This window comes from Chanos chanos, chromosome 3 (assembly GCF_902362185.1).
Source record: "Chanos chanos chromosome 3, fChaCha1.1, whole genome shotgun sequence".
Classification (NCBI taxonomy): Eukaryota; Metazoa; Chordata; class Actinopteri; order Gonorynchiformes; family Chanidae; genus Chanos; species Chanos chanos.
Window position 1 is genome coordinate 30,358,304 of NC_044497.1, and position 25,439 is coordinate 30,383,742.

At 41.4% G+C, this 25,439-nt stretch overlaps 2 protein-coding genes across 3 annotated transcripts; one reads left to right on the top strand and one right to left on the bottom strand.

Moving 5' to 3' along the window:
- The first annotated feature begins 875 nt into the window (after positions 1-875).
- On the top strand, positions 876-7,810 carry snphb (syntaphilin b). The gene is made up of 6 exons (XM_030769780.1): positions 876-919; positions 2,113-2,187; positions 4,304-4,420; positions 5,326-5,433; positions 5,731-5,880; positions 6,250-7,810. The coding sequence occupies exons 1-6, from the start codon at positions 876-878 to the stop codon at positions 7,808-7,810; spliced, it is 2,055 nt and encodes a 684-aa protein (XP_030625640.1).
- A 4,000-nt stretch (positions 7,811-11,810) lies between these two features.
- On the bottom strand, positions 11,811-24,787 carry sdcbp2 (syndecan binding protein (syntenin) 2). 2 transcript variants are annotated; one of them, XM_030768159.1, is made up of 9 exons: positions 24,766-24,787; positions 19,681-19,732; positions 19,204-19,300; positions 16,450-16,550; positions 15,177-15,335; positions 14,559-14,734; positions 13,386-13,557; positions 13,117-13,208; positions 11,811-12,581 (listed from the first exon to the last, which is right to left on the bottom strand). In XM_030768159.1, the coding sequence occupies exons 2-9, from the start codon at positions 19,729-19,731 to the stop codon at positions 12,527-12,529; spliced, it is 903 nt and encodes a 300-aa protein (XP_030624019.1). In that variant the 5' UTR covers position 19,732; positions 24,766-24,787; the 3' UTR covers positions 11,811-12,526. The 2 variants fall into 2 exon arrangements, with proteins under 2 accessions (XP_030624019.1, XP_030624018.1); XM_030768158.1 differs by lacking the exon at positions 24,766-24,787 and adding an exon at positions 24,569-24,690.
- Between the last annotated feature and the right edge of the window lie 652 nt (positions 24,788-25,439).

Consider the following 25,439-nt stretch of genomic DNA (forward strand, 5'->3'; position numbering starts at 1 on the left):
CCTTTTCCTTGCCCTCTCTGTGCTGTCTGTCAGGGAACCCTGTTGATTAGACTCTCTCTCTCTCTCTCTCTCTCCCTCTTCTTTTAAAAAGTCATGTTGTCAGTAACAACTGCAAAAATTTAAAAACATGAATAAGCATGAATGTCAATAATCATGCAATAAAGTACTGGGGTAATTAAACACAGCAACAAACTCAGTGTTTTATTTCAGTGGGTGATAATGCTTTCTTTTAATGTTTCTCTAAAAGACACTGAACTTAAGGAGACTAAGAAGTCTTTTGAGTGTCAGATGAAAGATGTTCACCCTGCTGAGACCTGCAACCTAATTCTTATCTGTGGGCACTTACCTTGATTTGTTTGGCTGGGAGTGTAATGTATTTTATCATGTCTGGGTGTGGATGTTGGCCAGAACACTGTGGAGTGAATAGTCTATACTGGACTGTGTTGATCCATTCAGGTCCCTTTCATCTCTCAGACATGGCTGGGGATTGGAACATATCCAGTTCTTGTCTCTTGCCCATTTCTGCTGGCACAATGCTGACACACTCACAGTTCTGCCTAAGCCTGCAGTGAGAAGCCTCAGTGGGTAGGGCTAAGAGAGAGCTAAGGGTACTGATCATGGTCCTATGAGACTTCATATGTTCTGCTCCTGTGTGTAGTTTGACCTTTTTGCAGACTGTCTGGTCAAATCCCTGTTTTTGAGTTTCTAAGTAAGTCTACATCTCCCTGCTGCACTGACTATTCATTTGTCTGTTGTTCCTCTCAGGCCGGCTGTAGCAGAGGCCTTTGGGCCTTGTTGAAAGAGAGGAAAGAGGAACGGTGAAAGAAAGATCCAGTGAAAGAGAACAAGAAGGAAGAAGAAGACAATCTGACTCCATGTCTGCTTCTGCCAATAAGAAATCTGGTGCAGGGTCTCGCAGGTAAAGACTTTCTCATACATCTGTCCAAACTTAATGATGTCACTCATCCATCTGTTTGATTTTCCCCTGAAAAGGGAAGAATGGTGCACAGCTTTCTGGAGAGATGGAGAACTGGGGCTGAGGTTAGGGTGTGATCTCAGCTCGGTCTGTGTCCCTGTCTCTGTAATTTTTCTTTTGATCTGGTTTGTCCTTACTTCTTTCTGACCAGTTTGTACAAGATGTATCCTTGTCTTTTTCTCACTCTGTCAAATAACATTAAACTGTATAATTTCTGACTGTTGCTAACATTAATGCATATTACATGCTTGGATTGTGATGGAAATGTGCTTGTCTATCCTGGAGAGGGACCTCAGGTTCTCATTAGAAGAGAGGAGTGTGAATTTGCTTCAGCCTCATTGATTTTTTAGCTCCACAAGTGCTTTGCTAATACTAATGCTTCATTTGTTCTGCAGTCATTACTGCGTCAGCGCTCTATTGCTCTCTCCATCCCCTTCTCTTTTTCCCGAAGATTAATTTCACTCGAAAAGTGTCCAGTTGACTCAAGCCGCCCCAGCGAGAAAGCCAGTTGCGTATGGAATCAAAAAAGCTAATTCCTGATTAGCAGAGTCAACACAAATTTTTCTTTGGTGGGATTCAGCGTAGCACTGAAACTATATACATAACGTATGTGAAATATATCCTTAAACATTATGAACACCAAATATGAAGTTTTGAAAAGTAATCCTGACATCTGGTAAGGGAGTAATATCTTTGTGTAATATTAAATCAAGGGAAGAATTCAGAGAGGTGGTCTTTCAGTAAGCTAACAATTGCAAAATGTTTGACCCTGGCTGTGAATGAAGAGGATAACAAGCAAAAAAATTGCAGTTTATGGGAGACACTTTCTTTCCACCACATAGATAAACATGGCTTTAAGTACTTGGTTAAACAGGAATTCAGTAACTGCCCATGCAAAGACTTCATCCCATAGTGAAATAGCTCACACTTCCACAGAATACCAGAAGAGCAGCTATGATGCTTCAGTTTTCAGGTGTTCAGGTTTTTGTTGACTAGTATAATTAGTTTATTATAATAGTAATGTTAGCTGTACGGTTAATAGTTATATGTCATATGCTCACAGTTGTTATTGGTAGTGGTATTAGCTATGTTAGCACTGGAGCAGAGCTCTGGTTCTGTCTTGTTTCTTTCCTCAGATTCAACCCTCTGAAGGCCCTGCAGCCTAAGTGGCGCTTGCAGCAAATACTGTCCTCCCCATCCACGCCCCCACCGTGAGACTGTGTTTCGCTAACCTTTTTTAAGTCAGTGTTTCTCAATCCTTTCCCCAAGGATCGCCAACTTCACAAAGTTTAGGTCATTACTAAGCAGTGGCTAACATGCTGTAACCAATTATCACCCAACTAGTTGTATCAAGTGTGCCAGTACAGGAGAAGTGGGGCACAGAAAGCAGGGCACAGTTTGGCAGGCCCTGAGAAACTAATTGAGAAACACTGCATTAGGGGCATGCATATAGTTTGTACTGTGGTAGGCGCACAAATCCATGTAGGGCACCAAACACCAAACAGTGGGAGATTTCACCTTGCACCTGCTACTTTGGTGCTCAAAGAGTGGCTTTTAAATTTAGAATCTGTGAGGCGTTTGCCAGGCCTATATATTCGTTAGCTTTTGGCAAATAATGAACTTTTTTCAAACAAGGCTTGATTTTGACCTTAAAGAACATCTGTCTATTAATATGAGATTTTTTTTTATGTTCCTGCCTCTCATCAGATTCTAAAGTATGCTTGGTCTTAGACGTTTTCGTCTTTCGTAACCTTGGTAGAATTCAGTAGAACCACTATAGTAGATCACCTAACTGTCAGATCTTTAGAAGATCCCCGTCCATCACAAAGGAGTCAGTAAGATGGGCTTAGTCTGTGTCAAACCCCTCTGACTGGCTCTACTGTAGTGATCAATTATGATACCTGACTTCAATTGATCTGATCATTATTCTTCTGTGAAAGGCATGCTTCAACTCCTTATCCCAGCTTTCCCAGTTTTTCTGTTGCTTCTTTTGCGTCCTTCATAGCCTCAGTAAACTTGGATGATGCACTCCATTTGGTATTACCCACCACAGTTTGTTGGTGGATAGTGCTTGGACAAAATCACTTGTCATTCACAATAACATGATTCTATTGGTATCAGGATGTGCTTTTACCAGATTCTCAGCTGGATTGTAGGAGTGAATTACACTTTGGATCACTGAACGTTCTGAGAGCTTTCAGTGAAGTCCTCCAGCATTTACTGAATGACTGAATATGTGGGTTAGGTTTCTAATTAGCTTAATGGAATTGAATTTATCCTCAGTGCTAAACAATCACTCAGTTACGTTCCTCACAGCAAAAACAAGCTTTCCAAAGTGACTAGAGAAGATCTTAAAGCGATCAATAATCCATTGTGTTTTTAACTATTACTGGTGTTACGCCACCATTACCATCATCTGTTGCAATCCCCCATTTTGAACCTTAGAATTGATTATTGATTTCATCCAACTCTTACGCTGACATTTAATTTCCCCCAGGAAAGATGTTTTTGGGAGATTAAAGATTTAAAATTTTATCCTTATAAGCTTTTTCTCTAATCCATTCCGTGGAGATCCATTGAATTTGACTTGTGCTTTTCCAAATTTAATTTGCGTGTCATTGAATGTTGTTTAAGGTGAATGGTTTCCCAGATACTGCTATGTATAACAGTGTGCTGTTAGTTTGTGCTTTGTTGGCTGAGGAAACGTGGTATATCGGGGTTATTTTAATCTTTTCATTATCTTGTTGGAGAAAAACACTCACCTTTAAGATTGATTTCTGAACAGAAAAACAAAAGTTCTACAGGAAAGGTATGAAAATATCTTGCAGGAATTTTCAGAGTTGCCAAATTATTGCATTACATGGAATTGCATTTAGATTTAGTGGTACATAGGAAGAATATGGCAGAGATCATTCATGTTTTCTGTATCTTGAGTCAATAAAATAAAATCTGCCAGGGGGATACCTATTAGAGATCTACACTATATTAAATAGACATGAATCTGATCTAAAGCAGAAACTATGTGGAAATTTGTAGTTGTCTCTGCCTAACTGTACAATCAGCTTACTCTGTTAGGGAGTATCACTAAATTAATTAGGTGTCTAGAATATCTAGGAAAAAAATACATTTTGTCTTCTGTTAGACCAGTTTGTTTTGTTAATTCAAATATAAGCATTTCCATGAAGATTGAGGTGGCATGTAAAATGCCTGAACCAAAGTAAGATTTGTTTAAATTTGAGAGTAACCCCTATGACAAGCCAAGACACAGTATCATTCTAAGCAAATGTCTATTCCCCAAACTGTAACATCTTTGTATGTCTTGGTCAGTTTTGACTATTGCAGGTTTATAGAGCTAGACTACATCCCAATGGAGGCAGGCATTATGGTTTCAATGAGGCAAAGTCGAGGATTTCTGACACCCAAGTCCCCGGAGCACCACTGTCGGTCAGCACCCCATTCCTGCCTCTCCCTCTCTGTCTCTGTCTGTCTCTCTCTCTCTCTCTCTTTCTGTCTCTCTTTCTTTCTTTCTTTCTTTCGCTGTCTGTCTCTTTCTTTCTTTCTCTCTCTCTCTCTGTCTCTCTTTCTCTCTGTCTTCCTCTCTATCTCTCTCTCTCTCTCTCTCCCATCTCTTTTCTCTCTGTCTCTCTTTCTCTCTCTGTTCCAAGGACGTTTCTCTGGGCATGGATTCATTCTCTTCATTCTCTAAATTTGGATGAGTATTAAATAAATATTAGAAGAACTGTTCTGATGGATCATGATCTTAAACCTGACATCAGTCAAAAGAGGATCTGAGAGGAAAGCATGTAGAGTGAATCCAGGCATTTATCAGATCATCAAACACAGGCTCTACTGTTGCTTAGAGGAGCTCCCTCATATCTTTTATATGTTTTGCTTTATGCAAGTTTCATGATTTTTTACTTATTTTTTACTGTAGTCATCTGAGTGAAGTCTACTTTTTATTTTCGTCCATCCCAATTTTGTTTCATCTCCCACTGCGCATTGTCAAGCAGTTACATTTCATTCTTTGTTATCTGTGCCTTGCCAGTTTCCTTAAATCTTTATAAACTATTATGGAGGTTTTAGCTTTGTGCTAAATGCAGGTATCAGTTCCCATTAGAGTTTCACCATTGTCTGTGTGTTTTGTGAGCATGTCTGTGAAGTTGTTGGTGGGCATGATTTATCTCCTTACCTAGAAGGATTGCTGGGGCTTTTTTTGTTCTGTGCTGTGATGATGTGTCAGGGGTAACTTGTTGTCAACATGGGGATTTTTCCAAGCCATGACACTGACTTTTTGTGGCACTTGAGTGTGCGTGGCACTGTGTTAATGGTGTCATTATGGTGTGTCACAGACGATCTCCTGCACCTGTCAGTAATCGGGATCCTTATGGCAATGCCTCTCTCAGCAGCGGTAGCAACTCTGGGTCATGCAAGGGCAGCGATGGAAGCCCTACCCCCAGGTAACACACAGCTCTTCTATCTTACATAAAGGAATACTTAGGACTGGTAGACTCCCAGAATTTCATCAAGTCTGTAGAACACTGTAGTCAGCCACATGTATGAATACCTTGCAACATGGAAATCTTTAATTAATTAAAATGAGTCCTTTTTAAGATTGTTATGCGGGTTTGTTGCTGATAGTGACGTGTGTTTGTTAGAGTGTGCTCATTGTGACCAAGTATTATTCAAGTGCTCACCTGTCTGAATTACAGAACCCCACCCCGCTCTCCTGCCCACTCCCCCGCCCACTCCCCCAGGCGCCCCACAAAATACACCTCCTGCACGGATAACCACGGAATTAAGCCTCCTCCCCCAGAACAGTACCTGACACCCTTACAGCAAAAGGAGGTGTGTATCAGACACCTCCGAGCACGGCTTAAGGAGACCATCGAGAGGCTACAGGATAGGTAAGACACACAGTTTCATACCATGTTAAAACTACATTACCCAGAAAGCACGGGGCGCCGTACGCTTGTTTTTATTCATCACAGTTGTGATGACTTTGCTTGATGATGCTTATAGATATATTATTTATGTTTGTGTTTACTTTTTTATTTTCCTGGGTGCACACTATTCTGTTGTGTAGTTGGTTGTATATATCATTTATTGCTTTTAGAACACTTCAAAATATTCTGAGCAACATTGAATATTATGTCAAATCGGCATGTTTGTAAATAAATAAAATATCTAGTTCAATTACTGCTGCTTTATGATTTCTACAACTCTCTCTCTTTCTCTCTCCCTCTGTCTCTCTCTCTCTCCCTGAACCATCTCAGGGATTCTGAGATTGATGAATTGCGGACTCAGCTGACTCGAATGCAGGAGGATTGGATTGAGGAGGAGTGCCACCGTGTGGAGGCAGAGCTAGCTTTGAAGGAGGCCCGCAGGGAGATCCAGCAACTGAAGCAGGTCGTAGATGTGGTGCATTCCAGCCTCGGTGAGACCGACACAGGTGTGCAGAAGTGTTTCCAGGATATCAGTGTTCAGAATCACAAACTGGAGACACTGCTACACAACATGGAGTTGGCTCAGAACCGTACCCCAAGGGAGGGAGAGGTAACAGGAGGCAGGGTGGGGGGTGGGTCTGGGGGCAGGGCAGGGGTGGTGGAGGCAGAGCTGGAGGTCAGCCAGGGGCTTTCGGGGTCCTGCGATGGCTCCCCGGCCCGTTCGCTAACCCGCAGTTCTACCTACACCAAACTTAGTGACCAAGGGCCTGTGGATCGTAATGGGAATGGGAATCCTTCGGACTACCCCTGCCTCTCCGCAGATGGAACGCAGGACAGCGGCTTTGTGTGTTGTGGAGAGAGCGCAGCTAGCCGGGCTGATTTGCTGCTGGAGGCAGCCCTTCTTTCTGAGGAAACTGCCTCTCTGCTCAGCACCTACTCCCGCCTGCCGCACTCATCCACATATGAGAAGCTATGCACTGGAGACAGGGTGGTTCCTCTAAGATGTGGAGCAAGCGGAGGCAGTATCAGTCACCCCTGCCTGTCGCACCATCATCTATATCTGCACCACCTCCGTGAGCAGGCTATCCAGACCGATTACGCTCCTGCATCTGCTCCCGTCCATCCAACCACCACCTTCAACTCTGACCTGGACACCATTGCTGAGCGCACGTTTCGCTCGCAAGCCTGTAGCCCCACATCCACCTGGGTCTCAGATGAAGGTGAGGACCTGGACTCTGTCACCACTGCATCCGTCACTGCTGCTTCCATCCTCACGACATCTGCAACCACGGCACCCCTCATAGCCGCGGCAGTTGGTACCGACTCCTCAGCAATGCCTGCCGACCCGGTTGTCTCTGCTGCGACCTCTCTACCCACCGCAGTCAGCCCTATGGCGACTAGTCCCGAACCTGTTGCAACTGCTGCTAACTCGGCTCCACCTACTGCCCCATTACTGAGCCCTGTCTCCACTTCCTGCTCTGTTGAAGCATCTTCACTCCTAGAGGATAAAACACCTCTTCCACATACCTCACAGCCCAAGAGGTCACCTTCAGCTGTAGAGCAGCCAGAAGTGACTGTGGTAGAAGTAGAGGAGGAAGATAAAGCTGAAGAGGTAGAGGAGGAACTTGAAACTGCGTCCTCAAGCTGCGGGCCACCAGTAAAGAGCTACTGGAGTCGGCATTTTCTGGTGGACCTGCTCGCTGTGGCAGTACCAGTGGTGCCTACAGTAGCGTGGCTGTGCCGCGGTCCAAGGCGTGACGGGCAGCCCATTTACCATATCGGCTCCTTGCTACGAGGCTGCTGTACTGTGGCCCTGCACTCACTACGCCGGGGGGCAGGGCTTCGGCATTACCCCGCAGGAGGTGGAGGTCCGGGAGGAACATACATATGAGAACAGCTCCCTGAGTCCCACATATGCAATGGAGCTCCTGACAGCAGTGGTGCACACTCAGAACAAGACGTATGCACTTAGAGGAAAGAGGGAAGGGAGAGAGAGCAAACCGAAAAAGACAAAACACTCTTTCGGTATGCTCCTATCACCTTGAGCTCAACCTGGCGGTGGTTCTGCTTTAGACCCCTCCATTCATACCAAGAAGGGACTGTAGTTAAGGAGCAAAGGCAAAAATTAGAGGCAGAGAAAGAAATATACATTGACCTTGTCCTCTCGAACTGCTGGACAGATTGAGGAATAGAGCATTTGTATGTTTGACACTGAATGATGTATGTTAGTGACGATGAATGACTTGTTTTGATTGACACTGATTGTACCTTCCGAGTCCTGAGATGAGGGTTGGAGAAAGTAAGAGTTATAAGTTATATTTTCTGTCTTCTTTCTCTCTGTTTGTCTGTGTCTGTGTGTGTGTGTGTTTGTGTTGCGTTGTTGTACAGTATAGCCAAAGCACCTGGATAACTGGGGCAATTATGACTGTAGCAGCTGTAGGTACAGTAATTAGTGTTCTCATTACAAGTAAATGACACTTCATACATGGCAGCCGTTTTCCCCCTTTAAGGCTCCAGGACTAGCTTCTCCTGCTGCTGTAGTATATGTATGCTTTGCATTCGCTGCTAGTTGCATAATCTCACTCCTAGCACTTAATCCATCGGAAGTCCATTAGAAATTAGTTAATTATTGCTATAGAAAAAAATTGCTCTCTTGATACAGATTATAGTGTCTGTATCAAGAGAAACACTGACCAGGAATGACTGGTGATGTAATATCGTCTTTCTCTTTCATCTGCAGTTAAGAGGTAGAATTGTTAAGAGCACATAATTTATAAGAATTAACAAATTATGTGATAACTTGGGGTTAGGATTGCTCCATGGATATGACTAACACCTGCCAAAGTGTTATGTTGAGTTTGCACTTTGAGGACTCATTCATCTAATTCAAACATGAAATCCCGGAGAGACAGCTGCCAGATTACTCTGTTTGCATTAGCTGTCACTTTTTATTGAAAAGTTCTCATAACTGTAGTCATAATTTTCAAAAAAAAAATAAAACTTTGCTCTCATTACTATCATCTGTGTTAAATTCAGCTTCACTGAGACGGCATTATGTAGGAAATGTGAAGTGGCTTATCACTTGTGTATTTTTTTTTTTACACTTATTTGCACTATAATTCACTTTATGAGGTCGGCAGTTACTTGAAGTTCAAAGCGTGTGTTCGAAGCCAGTGCATTCACAAAGGTATGTGGATCAGCATAATTTGAAACACAAGAATCACAAAATATTTACACATGAATATATGAATACACATGAATGATCATACTTTAATCACAGTAGAAACTAAATCAACGAATACTAACTATGGTTAAAGTTGTAGAGCCATTAATGCACTGGATAATCTACTATGTTTGTACAGTGACAAGCAGTTTTTGTGGTTAAAATCTGCAGCATTTTCGTTCCCTTTCAACCATAATTAACAGTTGCCTTTTGGTCTGTTTTCCTTCCTCTTCGTAATGTGTGGCAAGGTTGTAGCCTTTGTTATCTTGTCCTCTTGATGTGTGTGTGTAATATTTTACTGCTGTCTATAGTGTACAGAGACAGTGTGGTCCATTGGGTTTTCCTGATTTGAATGTTTTCAACTCTTGACAATCTTTTCTGTGTGTCAGTGTTGTGGCAGTCCCTATCTACATTCTCCTCAGCGTAGCTCTGTCAGGTTATTGTTGGCCCCCACTGACGGTTGGTGAGCTCTTATAAGTGCTCTCACTTGAGATTGGCAAAAGTAATAAGGGAGTGATTTCACTTCTTTTCTGTGTGTGTGTGTGTGTGTGTGTGTTTTGGTTCTTTGGCCTGGTATAGACCTATTTTTGTTCTGTAATGAAAAAATATATGGATGCTTTAAACCTGGAGTAAATGCTCATTTGTGGTATTTAAACTAAATGTTTAATGAACTGCTCTTGTCCAGTACCTGTCCAGTGCATTGCTCTTTTACACTGTATTTTCCTTGTTACTTGTTTTTAATATGACTGAGTGAGTCAAAGCAATACCAAGGAACCCGTAGTTGATGTACAGAACATTTACCCTCTTGCCCTCACCAACTAATTCCGTTCAGACTCATATATCAGAATCAATATTTTCGATATTGTGTGTTCAGTGTGGCAATCAAATAAAGTGGAGTGGTTCTCAAAGAATGAAACAAAACCATGAAAACCTGTAAAATCCCAGCAGGCCTCACTGGATACTGTGTTAAGCAGAAAAAGGTTTGCACTGATGTTTAAAGTATAAATTACCTCCTTTGTTGGTTATAGCACTTAAGACCTTGAAAATGTTTGATTTAAAGCCATACTGAAAGTGTACAGGTGTGTATGTATAATTGTTACATGCTGATCAGTTACAGTAATAATGATCTAATGAGACATAACATATTTTAAGTTTCTACTCTCATAATGAAGGAAATCTGTGTATCTGTGGACGTGAGAGAAGCTTTTTAATGTGGCTGGCGAAGCCTAGAGTGAATATGTACTGCATTTCTGTCTGTTCAGTACATTTTTTTTCCAGAAATAATTTTGTATAAGATAAAAAAAAGGGATCATAATTTCTTCAACTTGCTAGAATTCTCACTCAAGCCTCTGCCCCTCTCACGCAGTGTTGTACTCCTGTGTCCATTTGACTCTTGTTCAATAATTTCTGTCCATGCTTATGTTCTGAGAGTCTTTCCATTAAGACTTTTTATTATTCTACCGTACTCCTGTGCATATATCTGTTCTTTTGTAGACATGAATGACTACGTGATTATTACGTCCCTCTCTTTCAAGACCCAGATGAGGGAGCAAGAGCCAAACGGACACCAGGAGTGCAGTACTGATGAACCAGATTGAGAGTAAGGTAGTAATAACAGTAAGAGAGATTCTAGAGCATTATTGCACCCCAAAGCATTTAGCGCAGTCATTAAATTCAGTTTCCATAAATCACAAATGACTACATTTAGAATATAGCCCTGATTATTAAAGCCGTTCTAAATTATATAAGCAGTTGCATCACCAATAAATATACAGGGCATTATGGGGAAGGTATTACAGTCCTCAGATGAGGTTGCATAACTTTGTACTGAGGTTTATGAGTTTAATTCTCTTTTTGTTCAATTTTACTGCATTATTGCTCCAGAAATGTAATGTATTTGGACAAATACAAAACACCATAAATAGCTTGCGTAGGATTACACGACAGTCTGTTACGAATCTTTTTTTCTGTCATTTCCACCAAGATATGACAGGTTCTGTGGAACTAGTTTCCTTGCCTGGTGAGTTTCTTAGGTACAAGACTAAAGGTGCACCCGTTATCTGTATGTGTTCATGACAAGCAATGGTGTGCTACTGCATGATAGAACATCGCAGAGGAATGTACAAAAACAAATATAAAACTGATTTTTGTTACCAATTATGACAGCTACTTTTTTATTTTGAATGTACTGTGCTATTTTCACTTATCATTTGATGATTTTCTCAATCAAGAAATCAAGACCTTTTTTTTTTAATTTAAGTTAGCTTACTTTTTGCTGTGATGTCAATATATTCAAGCGGGTTCCATTGTCTAACTTTGGAGTTTAGTCTCCATCTTTAATGTTAATGATGACTTCATATAAAATTGTAAATTAAATATTTTAATGGCAATATTAGTGTGTACAGGCATCCCTATTCATAACTATAGCTCCATTTTCACTCACCAATCTGTACAAGCCAAGAGCTCTATATTAAACAGCATGGCAAACAATGTCTCTCTCTTCTCTGCCTCCCTCTACAATTACACGCCACTCTACCCACCCTTCTGCAAAGTACCTTTTGGACCTGGATGCACCACAAATAACGAGAGATCTAAATTGGTGTACTGCTGATATTTTGTAAAGTGTATAATACATTTTTTTTATCATAATTCAGAAACAAGACAAATAACCAGTACGACTATTTATTAATTATATAATAATTACAGCATCTTCAGGTTACATTCGAATATAAATTTGAGACACTAGCATTTACAGTAATGATGGCTGTGAAGGTTATCAGATTACATTTCTAAAAACAGACAAACAAACAAAAAAGACTAAAAACAAATATCAGTAAAAGGAATAAATTTCATTTTTTACGAAAATAAACCTAATTTCTGTTTCTGCATTCACTGATCTTGGCACACAGGTGCATCAACTGATTTGTAGAGGGGTTTGCTTTGAGTCCTACATGCAAAGTGGAGAAATTCTATGATTCCATGTGCTGAAGTCAATGCCCACAATCCTAATCCTGCAGCTTTTTTGCCATGGAAGCTCTGGACCAAACCTAAAGCCCTGCTCAATTTTATTCCCATCTTCACAAAGGTGCAACAATGTATAAAAAAAAATGACAAAGGCCATAAAGACAATGACAACGCATAACTATATATAAAAAGACAATGATGTAAAAATGGCAACAATGAAAAGGAAAATAGAAAAGAAACTAGTGAGAAAAAAGGTACAAGGATGTTCAACATCTATAATAGAAAAAGGCCATTGATATATGTTACGATAAATGACTGAGGAAGTATCAGATCAGCGATATAAAGACAACCCATGTAGTGGGAGGGTCCAATAGGAAGGCTGGAGATTGTAGGCATTCTGATGTGGGCGTGGTCAGGACTTCAGACCTCAGGCACAGAGTGGTCCATGGATGACCGCAGAAGGCCACCTGACATCCTGAAACAGACAGTACAGTCTTAAAGTTCTCACTTCAACCTCAGAAACATCAAACAAAAACTTGGGTGTCCAACTAGTTTACAATGTGTGGTGTCTTCTGTAATCATGAACTGATATTTCTAATGTTCTACTGATCATGCTTGGCTGCTAGTTCTGAAACCTGAGAGCAGGCATATGCTTATTGATGAGCAAATCTTAAATCCGTCACTACTAAATAACCTGTGTTTTAGTGGACTATTCTGAGTCATGCTCTTAGGCAACAACAACAACAAAAAAAAACAATGTAGGGAGAAAAATTAGGGAAGAGACATTAAGGAATTTTAAATGCTAAAACAGCCAAAAAAGTTGTCTTTTTTTTTTTTTTTTTTACAGATTCTGTGTTAATGAAAGTCATATTCCACACAATGTTACCCATGGACAGGGTAAGCTCAACATCATTACTCCACTGCCGACAACAACCGTAAAACTATATACATGCTACACATGATCAGCTATACAGAGGAAATTCAGCCTCCACCAGTAGCAGAACTCTTACTTCTTTATCATGTGCTCGTAGATGAACTTAGGCATGATGGTGATGGTCATGGTTGTGGGAGAAGTGGTCAGGATGTCCTTGATCTGGGGGTCCTACGACCAGACAAAACAAACAGAGTGTTTACAGTTCAGCCGTCTGAAAACACAACTATAATTATCACGTCGATTTTAACTGACGCTCGTTTGTGTGCCCTCGTCTCAAAAGTCTGAGTCAGAAAACGAAAAGCGGAATAAAAGCAGGGGTTTGGCGATCATGGCTCATACTCTGACCTTGAGGCCAATAATGTTCTGGCCGTTGATCTCACAGATGTAATGGTCAGTTAACAGTCCGTTGCGAGCGGCAGATCCATCCTTGACCAAAGAGGTGATGCGACCAGACTTGAAAATGAAGCCGACATGTCCAGAACTATCCTTGTGCATGGTGACCGTACGCTGGAAAGGCCTGGAAAACACAGAAACTGACTGTGGCTGAAAAGGTATGCGATATATCTGAGACAGATACAAACTAGGCTATTAAGTCAAAAATCTAAATGGTGACAATGGGACCAAATTTTCCTGTCAATTACAGGACTGATAACAAGTTCTCCACACTGTATGTACAGAAATATCCAACACTGGTGTCAGCTATGTGATTTGCTGTTGATGGCTGGGAAAGTCAACGATATGGGTTTTCCCTTCTTTTATGAGAAGACATGGAAATGAACTGTCGTACTGTTGTTTTCATGGTGACTTGATCTTTCCCCAGTGTTTCGGGGAACTGAAACTGGGAGGGCACTGTGCTGAAAACACAGCTGAGGAGATGACCAAAAGTTTAACCACAGGGAGGCACCAGAGCAGAGAGAGAGGAGAAAAAAGCTTCACACAACAGAATCTATGCTGTACTGCAATTCCTCTCTGAGTATTTGGTTGCACACCCAGCTAATTTCTGTGTCCACCAAATTATTACAGGAATATTGTACGTGAATTCCTTATGCGAACAGTACACAAAAAAAATTACATATTGATTGGCATTCAAATTTACATTCCTTTGTGGTAAAAAAAAAAAAAAAAGAATTAGCCCAAAATGGGTTTGATCCTAACATATACTATTTAAATGTGTATTATTATGCATTATTATTATTATCATCATTACATTTTCAATTCTATTTTTATTCTTTGTTAAGATCAATAAAACTAAAACAAATCCGCTGGGTGAAGGAACATCATTAAGCCCTTTTCCTGATTTGTGGTATTTCCTGGATTGTGGTCAATGCCTCAGGGCATTTTTACATACACCAATAACAAAAGCACTTTTCTGGAATTTTCTCTGCCTCCTGATTCCATCTACTCCCCTCCGCTCTGTCTCTGTGCAGCAGCGGATGAATAAAACAAACAGAAGCCCTGATAACTTTTAACGAGGTTGGCCGTATTTCTTTCTGTGTGTTTATCAGACGGCTGACTGACCTGTCACGAACGATGAGCTCGATACGCTGCTCTCCGGCTGCCTTCAGGGCCTTGTGGGCCTTGTCTCCGCTCCAGCCTGCACAGTTCTGCCCGTTGATCTGCAGGATCTGGTCCCCAAAGCGCAGGCCTGCCAGTGCAGCCGGGGAGTTGGCCTGCACCAGCTGGATAAATATGCCCTGTAGGACGAGAGAGGCATACAAACCAGGGGGTTTTTAACGATCGTTTCTCTTGTTACGTGACATTGCAATGATGGAGACAGTGTGCTGGTTAGAGGGATGTAGTTCTTTAATTACAGCATACAAACCATGGTGATTTGTTAAAAGGCAAATGTCTTTTGGTTTATAAAAAAAAAAAAGCAGAGTCAAAGTGTTGTGTTTTTAGTGGTTAACACACCTGACGCTGTGATGCAAATCATACAGAAATTTTTCAATAATTGACATACTCGGTCCTTAGGGCACATACGTATGTATAATTAGCAAGCTGTGTTACTTTTCTTGGCTGCCTGGAAAGTACTTAGAGACAAATGTTTTTCTGTTCCTGGACAAGAGTGGATGTTGTATGACTGGTTGGTAATTTAATAAGCCTTGTTTTATGCGCTAAGCCCACTATGGTACTTACATTATCAATGTCCCTCAGTCTCAGGCCAACCTTTCCATCCTGGTCCTTACAGAGGATAACCTCTCTCACGCCTGGGCGGATCTCTGCACGCCTGACCCCCACGTCTGCCCCGGTCACCGGTCGCACCATACCCCCTACGGCCGAGGAGAGCGCCACCTGCTGCAGAACGAGAGAAAGAGAAAGAATCCACATCTGGTTCCACTGACAAAGGCCTTAATGACTGGGGGAGTGTTTAAATCAAGTGTATCGGTGCTTGGTGGACACACAAAAAGGTGTAATCACGTGGGTTTCCAGCACTGGAGTTGAGAGGTGCTTTGATCCTATACTGAAAAAATACTGACACTGATTGGAGCCGAGAGAGGGAAAGACCTGCACATGCAGACGGTTTAAAGGTGAGTACTGACAGGTGGCACATGCAGATCTCCATGAGAGCTACCTGACTTTACAGCAAAAGCTCCCAGGCTTTCCACCCACTGAAAACATGATGTGACTAGGAAGAATTAGAGCTCCCACCCCCACAATAGGCACACACACACACACACACACACCTCCCCAATGCCCACCACTCCCACATATAGCTCTCAGTGTGTGAGTCAGTCTTGTGTCTGCCATTTCCAAGAGCATGGTGCTCAAAAGCCTTATGAGTACAGTGGATGATGAGTCAGTCTCTCTCCTAAAAACCCACGGATGTATCCCTTCACACACTTACACAACTCTTCACACAGCAAAGCTGGGACTGACTGCACCAGTGTGAAAAATGCTGTCAAGGACAGCACTGGCACAGATCTCATAATGATTATGTAAAGGTCCAAACCAAAAAGATCCAAGATGTTATGGATTAACTGACACTTTTTCAATCAGTCTAGGGGTTTTTTTTTCTGTTCTCCAACAAACTCACAGTAAGTTTCAGTCATAATATTTTTTTTTTTCCTGAGAGACAGAACTGACCCTCTCTGACTGATATACTGGAATCCTTTCTCTGATTTACCCATAGTACTGCTTCTCTACTAGGGATGTGTCTAGCTATTCTGTGTCAGAATGAGTTAGTGACAGTGAGAGACTCTGAGGTTTTGTCCTCTCGGTCTGCTTATCACCAAAGCACAACAAATGAGGTCAAACCACAAGTCGCCAGCACATAGACACAAACAAAGACGCGCATTGACAATTCTATCAACACAGTCCTAAAGAGGGAACCACACTGTTACAAGAACAGATCAGAAACAAATGTGTCTCTCATTTTCACTCAAACACACACACACACACACACACTTACGTTGCCTGCCGCTGGCACAAGAGCGAGGTTCCTCTGCACTTCATCACTGTTGAGACTCAGGCCCATGTATTCTCCCAGTTCCTCTAGGTTTGGATACAGGCCTACAGAAGGATGGAGAAAACCAGTTAACATCAAACATCTCTTTTCATTTTTTTTTTTAAATGCACACACTCAAATAATACCCATACAACAGAGTCGATACAAAGTAAAAGAATAAAAGTAAATAAGAAGTTCTTGAAACAAACAACTGTATCCAGTCTGGACTTTTTCCTTTACAGTGAGTGATGGCTATTGCCAAAATGTCTTTTTCAAATAAGACAGGCTAGAATTAAAAAGATCTTCGTGAGCAAACATTCTCCGGTCTAATATTCCACTGGTAAGACAGTAGGTCTCTGTTTGACTTTGGTTTCACTTTATGGCAGCCATGTATATTTCCATTCAGTAATCATTTCCTGGACTGAGTCAGAGTCCCAGTTCCCTGTCCCACCCTCCCTCTTCAGCAGATAGGCAAATGCCTGCCTCCACCACCACTGGCTTTTACAGCCTGTTCCCACCACCAGGTATGGGTCCGTCACATGGCTGAGACTTAAGAGAAACTCAAGGGGAGTGGGGAAGACTATGGAGAGAGCAAACATATGTAAAGAACACACTCCCACAGCAAATACAAGCGGGCTCTGTCCATCAATGAGTATGTGCACAGTAATGCAACCACACATATTTTATTGTACACCTGCTTGATAATACAATCTACTTGCACTGAAAACTCATTATACTGCAGGAAGTGGTTCTAAGGTTCTAGGGGTTGGGAAAAGCTGTACTGAAGCAAAGCTCTCACGCTCCCTTACACACACACACACACAAAAATAAACATTTCAGTGAGATTAACATTCTGCGTCAGATCTGAACGTGTTCCTTATTCAAACAACTTTACGAACAGCAACATACCAAGTTACTCCTGATTAGAGTTCCAGATGAATGGCATATCCAAACTAGATAGTTTATAATTAACATAAAAATGGAAAACCAAAAGCATGGAGTGCTGTTTATACAGCTATAACATTTGAATAGGCTGTGTGGCCCTGCACAAGCTACATTGTATGTATCTCTCTCTGTCTCTCTCACACACATATACACACACACACACTTCTGTTCCTGTTAATCCAACGTGATCCCTAGTGACCTTGAGTGGGCTGATCTGTCTCACCTCTTATAATTGTTTCTGAGCCTTAGAAACAACAAATGAAGTCATTCAATTGATCACATGCTCCTGAACTCACCTTTCCTCCCTAAATCACATACAGTCACCTGGACGACGTCATCACCTGACAGTGACATGACTCATAAATACCACAGAGCACAAACCTCAAAAATCAATGGCCCAGTTAAGGGATGACTATGTATAGCCTATCTATGATATGAATACACATTGCATTCCTTTATTCAGAAAACTTGGACTTTCATGAGATTTGTAAAATACCTCTTCAAGAATATTGGCTTAATGGTCTTGAATTGTATTTGTGTGAGGAAATTTGATTTGCAAATCAATTCAAGTCTTTAAGACATTCCCAAACACTAGTCATCATTTTGACAGAAATTCTACTACTGTGTTTCCTTATAGATATAACTGAGTATTCAGTGTATGACAGTAGTCAGAAAAAGCAATTTGAACCTGATTGTTGTGGGTGCCAGACATACATACCAATCAATCTTAGTCATATGCCAATTCTAGTCTATCTAGAAAGACAAACACGACAGTGCCAAGAATGATGGAATAATTCAAGTCAAAAAAACCCATGATACAGCAGCGTCTGCTTAGAGGCAAAGGCCTCCGTCAGCTACCATACATTCTTGAGCAGTCTTTCACTATGAGTGCTTACCACAGAAAGCAAAAGGAGTAAGTGGGACAGAAGAGAAAGAGGGGTAAACAGAGCTATTAGAGGTACAGACAGAAAGAGAAAGAGAGCGAGAGAGAGAAAGGGAGAGAGAGAGAGAGAGAGAAAGAGAGAGAGAGAGAGAGAGAGAGAGAGGGGAAATTGCAAATTGACTTGGGCTGCAGTCTGGCCGCAACACCCTCCCACTCCATCTTTCACCCTCTTTCCTGTCTGCCTCCCACACACACTACCAACACGGACAGTCATCAAGAGCACAAAAGCCCCTTCCCTCCCCTCCTCATTCCATGTGTGCTGCCAAAACTGAAGTCTCCATGGAGACCTGCAGCCCCCTTCCACTGAGCATAAACAAAAGCCCCCAAGACCTGAGGGCAACTCATCCAGAGAGAAGAGAAGGAGGGGGAAAAGAGGAGAGAGACAGATATAACTGCCATTTCTCCTTCTGCTCCACATTCTCCCATATTCTCACAAACTTCTCCTCTAACTCTCTGAGCTACCACTTCAGCACTCTCAAACCCTTGTGACTGTAGTTGTTACGGAGGAGACGCTGTTGACTGAAGGAAGCTGTTTTGGCCCACTTGAAATAAAATGAAGAGATTAAGAGAGGGATAAAATACACTGTCAGGGTTTACTCTTAACCTTCTGATATAACTGCCTGTCCTTACATCTGAGAGAAGTGAAAACTGTCTCCTAACAATGAAACAAGGTTAAGAGAGAGAGAGAGAGAGAGAGAGAGAGAGAGAGAGAAAGGGAGAAGTAGATAACATGGTTGACATTCACTGGCATTGGTGTTAGCCAGCAGTAAAAGTGTAGAGACTCGGAGGAGAAGGAGTCAGAGCTGTGGAGTCAGAGGACAGGGACTCACTGGAGCTTGGCATCCCCTGTGTGGGAAGCTGGGGCTGATAAGTGCCCTCAGTGATGGCTGGCATGGAAGAGGTGGAGTGGGCAAACTGGGCCTGGGCCTGGAGGAGAAAGGAGAATTTGTGCTTTGTAATACAGTTTCAGAAAATAAAATACATATAATAATAATAACACTGCCAGGTAGTGGAAATTAAAAATAGTGTCCATGTGAACATCCTAAACTCTGACAGAAAAAAATCAAGTGGCTGTCTCACTTCTATTATAAGTCATTTGTATTAACAGGGTTAAATAACACTCTTTGTCATATAATTCAATAGCCATTATGCATTCAAAGCTTAAGCACAAGGTATTTCACAAACTGAACAACATGAATTTATTCAAAGAAAGAAAGTAAGGCTCCACATATCCTGTGTTTTTTTTTTGTTTTTGGTTTTTTTTTGGGGGGGGGGGGGTCCTTTATACACCCTGGATTTCAGCTTACCTTTATCACCTTGTCCACCTTCAGGTCCTCCAGGGATGGGTACAGTGACATCCTGACAAGAGAGAAACACCAAATGTTTTACAAAAAACAATAACCAAAAAAAAAAAAAACAACAATAAACAATCAGCAATTAGCACATACCAGGCACTGCTTAAACCCATAAAAGCAGTGAGGTTTCTAGGGTATTACAGTAAGATTATGTTTATGAGTGAACATATTCGTTCAGCACTGAGGGAGAAGGTAAAGCTCTTACTCTCTGACATAATGACGTGTGTCTGCCCTGGTGAACGTCACAGAACAAAGGCCTGAGTGCATTTAGCAGACAGTGCTCTCTTTCACACAGAACATACAGAAAAGGCAAGACACCTCCATGTTCTCACACACACACACACACACACACACCAGGCATTTTACACGCCGCGATGCGAGTTACACAACGTTCAAACTGGACGTCCATCTGTGCTAGCTGGTTTCCAGCCTACACTACTCACTCTGTACCCTCCTACAGACCTACAATCTACCTCTCTCTCACACACACACACACACCACATCCAAGATGATACTCCTCCACCTCTAACCACGTCTGTGTTCTCGAAAACAGGCATGATGAAGTGCTATGAAACACGGCAAAAAAACAGAAGATGAATAGACAGCATCAAGCGTAAATGAGTGTGGGCCCCGTCAGAGAAAGGCTCCGTAAGGCTACTCTTCTCATACATGTTTACATTAGTCCACTCCACCCTGCTCCCAAAGGCCCAAACATCTCTCCCTGCTCTAACACACTCCATCCATCTCATTAGTTCATTAGCACGCCCTTCATTAGCTGAAACAGCTGTGTTAGAGCAGGGAGACATGTAAAACATGCAAAGGAGCAAGACAGGGAATAAACAAAGTTAGCTGACATATAGTGGAGCGTGTCCTGTTTACCCGTGTGTGTCTCTGTGATATACTATAAAGCAGTGTATGTATTAAATATTGTCATGGTAAGGAAATATAAAGAGGAAACCTCTTGGGCATTTGAGATTTTATCCAACAGTGTCGGATCCTATCCAACATCAATATCTGCCAACGTAAACAGGCAGCCGGTCAGAGTACATACCGGAACAGGGATACTCTATTACATTAGAGCCTGAGAGGACTCCGAGACAAAACAAGAAGCATCCAAAACCGATCGATTAAAGAGGAAACCGCTTCACCCAGGATGACTGTGCAATCTTTCTCTTGAGTAAGAACAATGAAAAGTTTCAGCAGGGAGAGAGAGAGAGAGAGAGAGAGAGAGAGAGAGAGAGAGAGACCTTTTAAGGTGGGAGGAGATATGCGAGTAGGAAAATAAAGTAGACTCCTCCACTGCTGTCTGTTCCCTGCCCTCTGTTTTCATTCTCACAGTTTTTAAGTTCAAAACCTTTCTGCTTCACTAGAGTCGAAGTCATATGAATGTGGGCAGGGCTTTCGCTAACTTAGTTTCAGAAAAACACATCAGCTGTATCTTATGGAGAACATCAGCTGAAACTGTCCTCTGGGCAGATCCGGTATACTAACAGGACAGGTGATAGTCCTGCCTGACAAGCAAAGCATGCCGCGTCACACATTTACTGTACAAATACCATACCGTATTAGCAGGGTTATGCCTCTAGGCAATACACTTAAATACACTGAAGCAAAGACGTCACGCACTGCTGTCCTGGTTCAGACAAGGAAGTGTAAATCAGTATCAAAAAACAATGAGAATGATACCATGACATTGTTCATAAATTTGGGTCAAATGTCAAGCCTCACTTGCCATCATTATGTGTAAGTGACAAGGAGAAATTAAATGAACAAAAAGTCTAATTCTGTAATGAACTAACAGCAGCTCAATGCTGTTCTATAGCAATGGGAACACTGAGGAAGAATCAAGGGTCAGTGTTAGGAGTGTAAGGGAACCAAACCAATACACAGCCATTAACGCTGGAGAGTTCCTTAACCTTATCACGAGGGGGCATTTGTGACAGATAGTCACTTCCCCTTGGACAGCCCCATCATCATGAGCTCCCTGTGTGTGTGTGTGTGTGTGTGTGTGTGTGTGTGTGTGTGTGTGTGTGTGTGTGTGGCAGTGAAACAGGAACATGACTGTAAAATGATCCCGAATCATGAACATTTGGTTGCATAAATCTCACTCGATACCATACAACTTCATCTAAAACCCAGATAGAAATATACATGAACTCAGCTTCCCAATGACCTACTTGGATTATCTTGGATTAAATAGTACCATTCTTACAGCAATACATTTCTCTCTGTTAATGAGAGGAATGAACAAAATGCAACAAACTTGCAAAGCGTAAATTAAAACATAGATGAGTAAAATGAAAACAGGACCTGATAACATGTTATGCCAGGTATGTTAACACTCCCTTAAATAACTTCACATGCTGAGTACACTTTTTGAAAATCTGATAGGAGGCGGGTAAAACACTCACAGATGCACGACAGAGTGAATAACCACACATACACAAAGAAAATGAAAGAAAACTCAGTCCCACATACTTATTAATAAACGCCCCCAAGCATACAAAAAAAAATTATTCCCGCATGGTAATCATATCAACGCACCAAACACATCCCACTCTCTGCATGTCTGACTAAGTCAACACACCAACACACATACTGACCAGAAATCACAAACAAACATTCAGAACCCATTTGTCATAATGTACACAGACAAACCAACTCCTGCTCTCTTCCCCAATAGAGATCCTAAGACAAACAACCTATTATGTCACAGCAAACAGAGAGACAGATAGTCTCCAACTGTTTGTCTCTGGGCTGGGCCATTCCCAAGTGCCGAGTGGGCATGAAACTTAAAAATATCATTTTCCAAAAGTCAAATCCAGCCTAGTCCAAATATAATAATGTACTTTAATGGACAGAGACTCTACAGGCCAAAAAAAAAAAAAAAAACTTACAACATGTTCCCACTTCAGTTTTATGGGTCCTCATTTAACCTAGAACAATCAAGAGCATTTTCCCCTTGAAAGGAGAGCGATTTTCACAAACACAGAGCAGTCTCTGTGGTTCACATCACCAGGGAGTTCTGTGCCCCCATTGTTTTACAAACACTCTGTGAGTCTATTCCAGATTCATAAGCAATTCAACTTCAATGGAACCCAATTTGGTCACTGCTTATTTAACTGCCAGTTATTGTGTTAATGAGTTCAATGAAGGAGACTTGTCATGAATGAAAATGTTGTAGTCATACATCATTTAATTTAAAAACCTGAGTTTGTGTATCATAATGCATTGAATTTGACCCATGTTCTTCAGTCATGTTATGAAATCTAATTAAAGAGGCACCTCCAGGTCTTATAGCAACACCACCACCTCTTCATTCACCAAAGCCTTGTCTTATGACAACTACCCCAGAACAATTCAATTTCCATACATTTGCCACCAAAAACATTTCCTAATGCTACAAGAGTACAGAGAAAAAAAAATCTCAACCAAGCATCAATAATAGGCTTTTTCATGTCTACTGACATGAGACAGTGAAGAATAAATCAGCTTGCCTGATTTTACTCAGCCTAAAGGAGTGTGCAGCATGACAAATGACTCTCCCATGGCAACGGACTTCAGTTCTATTGACAAGGTTTAGAAACAGCCTAAGTAGTAACAGCCTTAATCTGAGCAGGGCCAGAAAGAGCTACTCACAGTAAAGCCACCAAGTATTGATTGACACCCTGCATATTAAGTGGGGAACATAAGGGTAGATCTTTTGGTTTTCTAAACGAATTGTTTTGAACCAGGCCTACCCTTTCGAAATGGGAGTCAAAACAGAATCAAAAGCTTGTAAACCTCGTGTCCAATTTGGCTACATGTGATCATATCACATAAGTTCCCAGAGTGACGTTCTAAAACTAAAACACCGGCTGTTATAAAACTGAGGAGAACGTCGTCTGTGCTTAAAAGCAAAACGTCATTTCCATAGCATTACTGGCACAGATGATGTCATCCGGGAATGCCAAATTCTCATGTTCACTAAGGATCTTACCAGTTTTTTGAGCTCAATACTTAAGGTATAGCAAGGTATGACAATAGAAATGTGTGAGACATTCTGTAAGTTAAGGAACAATTACAAGAGACCGCCACGAGCTCACTGTTAATAAAAAAAAATTACATTCATATTTCAAATAACATTTGAACAAACCTGTTCAAAACAGGGGCTTTGAGAGCTTTGTGCTCATACAAAGAGCATTTCTTAAGATTGTTAGCCGATTTGGGCTAACTTAGCTGTTTCAGTTCGACTCCAAGAAGAGTCAACTGGCGACTCGCCAAAAAAAAATTGCCTCCTAGCAATTTCCAAAACCATACGAGAAGTAAACAGTCTAACTAAGGAATCGCATTGACACTGGTTAATGTGGTGAAATGACCACACGGTACCCAACATTACTAACCAGTAAGGATCTATCGGACAACCGTTTGCATATTCACAACTGATGTATTAACAGACGCGCTGTAGCTAGTTACTTATGTCGCGACTCGACTGGATCTGGTTAAGTGTGACATTTCATGATGAACGTTAGTTAGATCTAGAAAACTCGAGTCACATCCTCTCTGTAAGTTTAAGTTAGTTATAACATAGCAATGCAAAAAGTTGTATTATCTCTACGTCGAACACATATATACAAAGGGTTATAAGCTAAGACCGTAGAAATATCAACATCAACATCAACATACGCTAGCTCAAAGTCTTTGTTCCTTATTAGCTTGCTAACCTAACCAAGCTAACATTAGCAAGATGGCTCAGTTGCTTCCTTCGCTACAACTAGAAAACCTTACCAGCTGATTACCAGTCCATTAAAACAGAAATTCGCTGTAAATCAAATTGTAATTAAAAAGCTAAATAACTTACGTTACTTTTTCTGTTAGATACCCGACTGGTAACTTCAAAACGAAGAAATCTCGACTATGCGAAATCAACACACTCCTATCTCCCCTGTCTGTAGACAAGCGAAACTAGAAACTATTTCGCGAGCTGGTTTACCGCTAACTTCCTGGTCTAAACTTGAGCTAATTAATGACGTACACAATGACAGCTTATCACCTGACCTGCTGCTATTAAAACGCTGATTACTCCATCGTTATAAAAATGATCAGTGACTCAGTAACTCGTGATCAGACAACAGTCTAAAGACAGTTTTATTACTGTGTGTGTGTGTGTGTGTGTGTGTGTGTGTGTGTGTGTGTGTTTCTTTAAAGAAGAAAAACGTCATGATGCATAGTTAATCTGTGAAATCGTGAAATCATGCTGGATGAATTTTCCACTGGGGACGTATACACAAATGACGTAGGAAATGCCCGTGCACACTGAAGTAAAATTACAGGCTGTCTCTTGCTACGTTTGCTTTTTCACTTATTTACGTGCCGTTTCAATCCTGAACTGTTAACCACCCTCTTCATTGACTCTCCTAGGACCAGGCAGTGCTCAGAACATATTTCCTGGCTCAGTGTTGCCACCCAAGTACTTAATAAAGCTTAGGGAAGCGTAATCTGAAGACAGTAGCCTACTTGTTGCTGTTAAGGGCAAACACAAACAGTGGGGAAAACTTCTATTTACAGCTTATAAGGAAGATAACAGTTTTGGGTGGTTATTTGAACTGATGATTTGAGATTTTAAACTGATGACTGGAAACATACTATGACTTTACTGGACATTTTATCAGAAGGCAAGGGGTGAAGGAGTATCAACTTGTGTTTCTGTGTGTATTCTGGAGGGACAGAAA

Bases quoted from the DNA above. Each gene is read 5' to 3' on its own strand.
- snphb (XM_030769780.1), top strand. From the start codon at position 876: ATGTCTGCTTCTGCCAATAAGAAATCTGGTGCAGGGTCTCGCAG. The intron at 920-2,112 runs GTAAAGACTTTC...TTCTTTCCTCAG, and splicing joins TCTGGTGCAGGGTCTCGCAG to ATTCAACCCTCTGAAGGCCC. The intron at 4,421-5,325 runs GTCAGCACCCCA...GGTGTGTCACAG, and splicing joins TCCCCGGAGCACCACTGTCG to ACGATCTCCTGCACCTGTCA.
- sdcbp2 (XM_030768159.1), bottom strand. From the start codon at position 19,731: ATGTCACTGTACCCATCCCTGGAGGACCTGAAGGTGGACAAGGTGATA. The intron at 13,558-14,558 runs GTCAGTCAGCCG...TGTGTTTTCCAG, and splicing joins GAGCTCATCGTTCGTGACAG to GCCTTTCCAGCGTACGGTCA. The intron at 12,582-13,116 runs GTAAGAGTTCTG...TGTCTGTTTCAG, and splicing joins TACGAGCACATGATAAAGAA to GATGTCAGGTGGCCTTCTGC.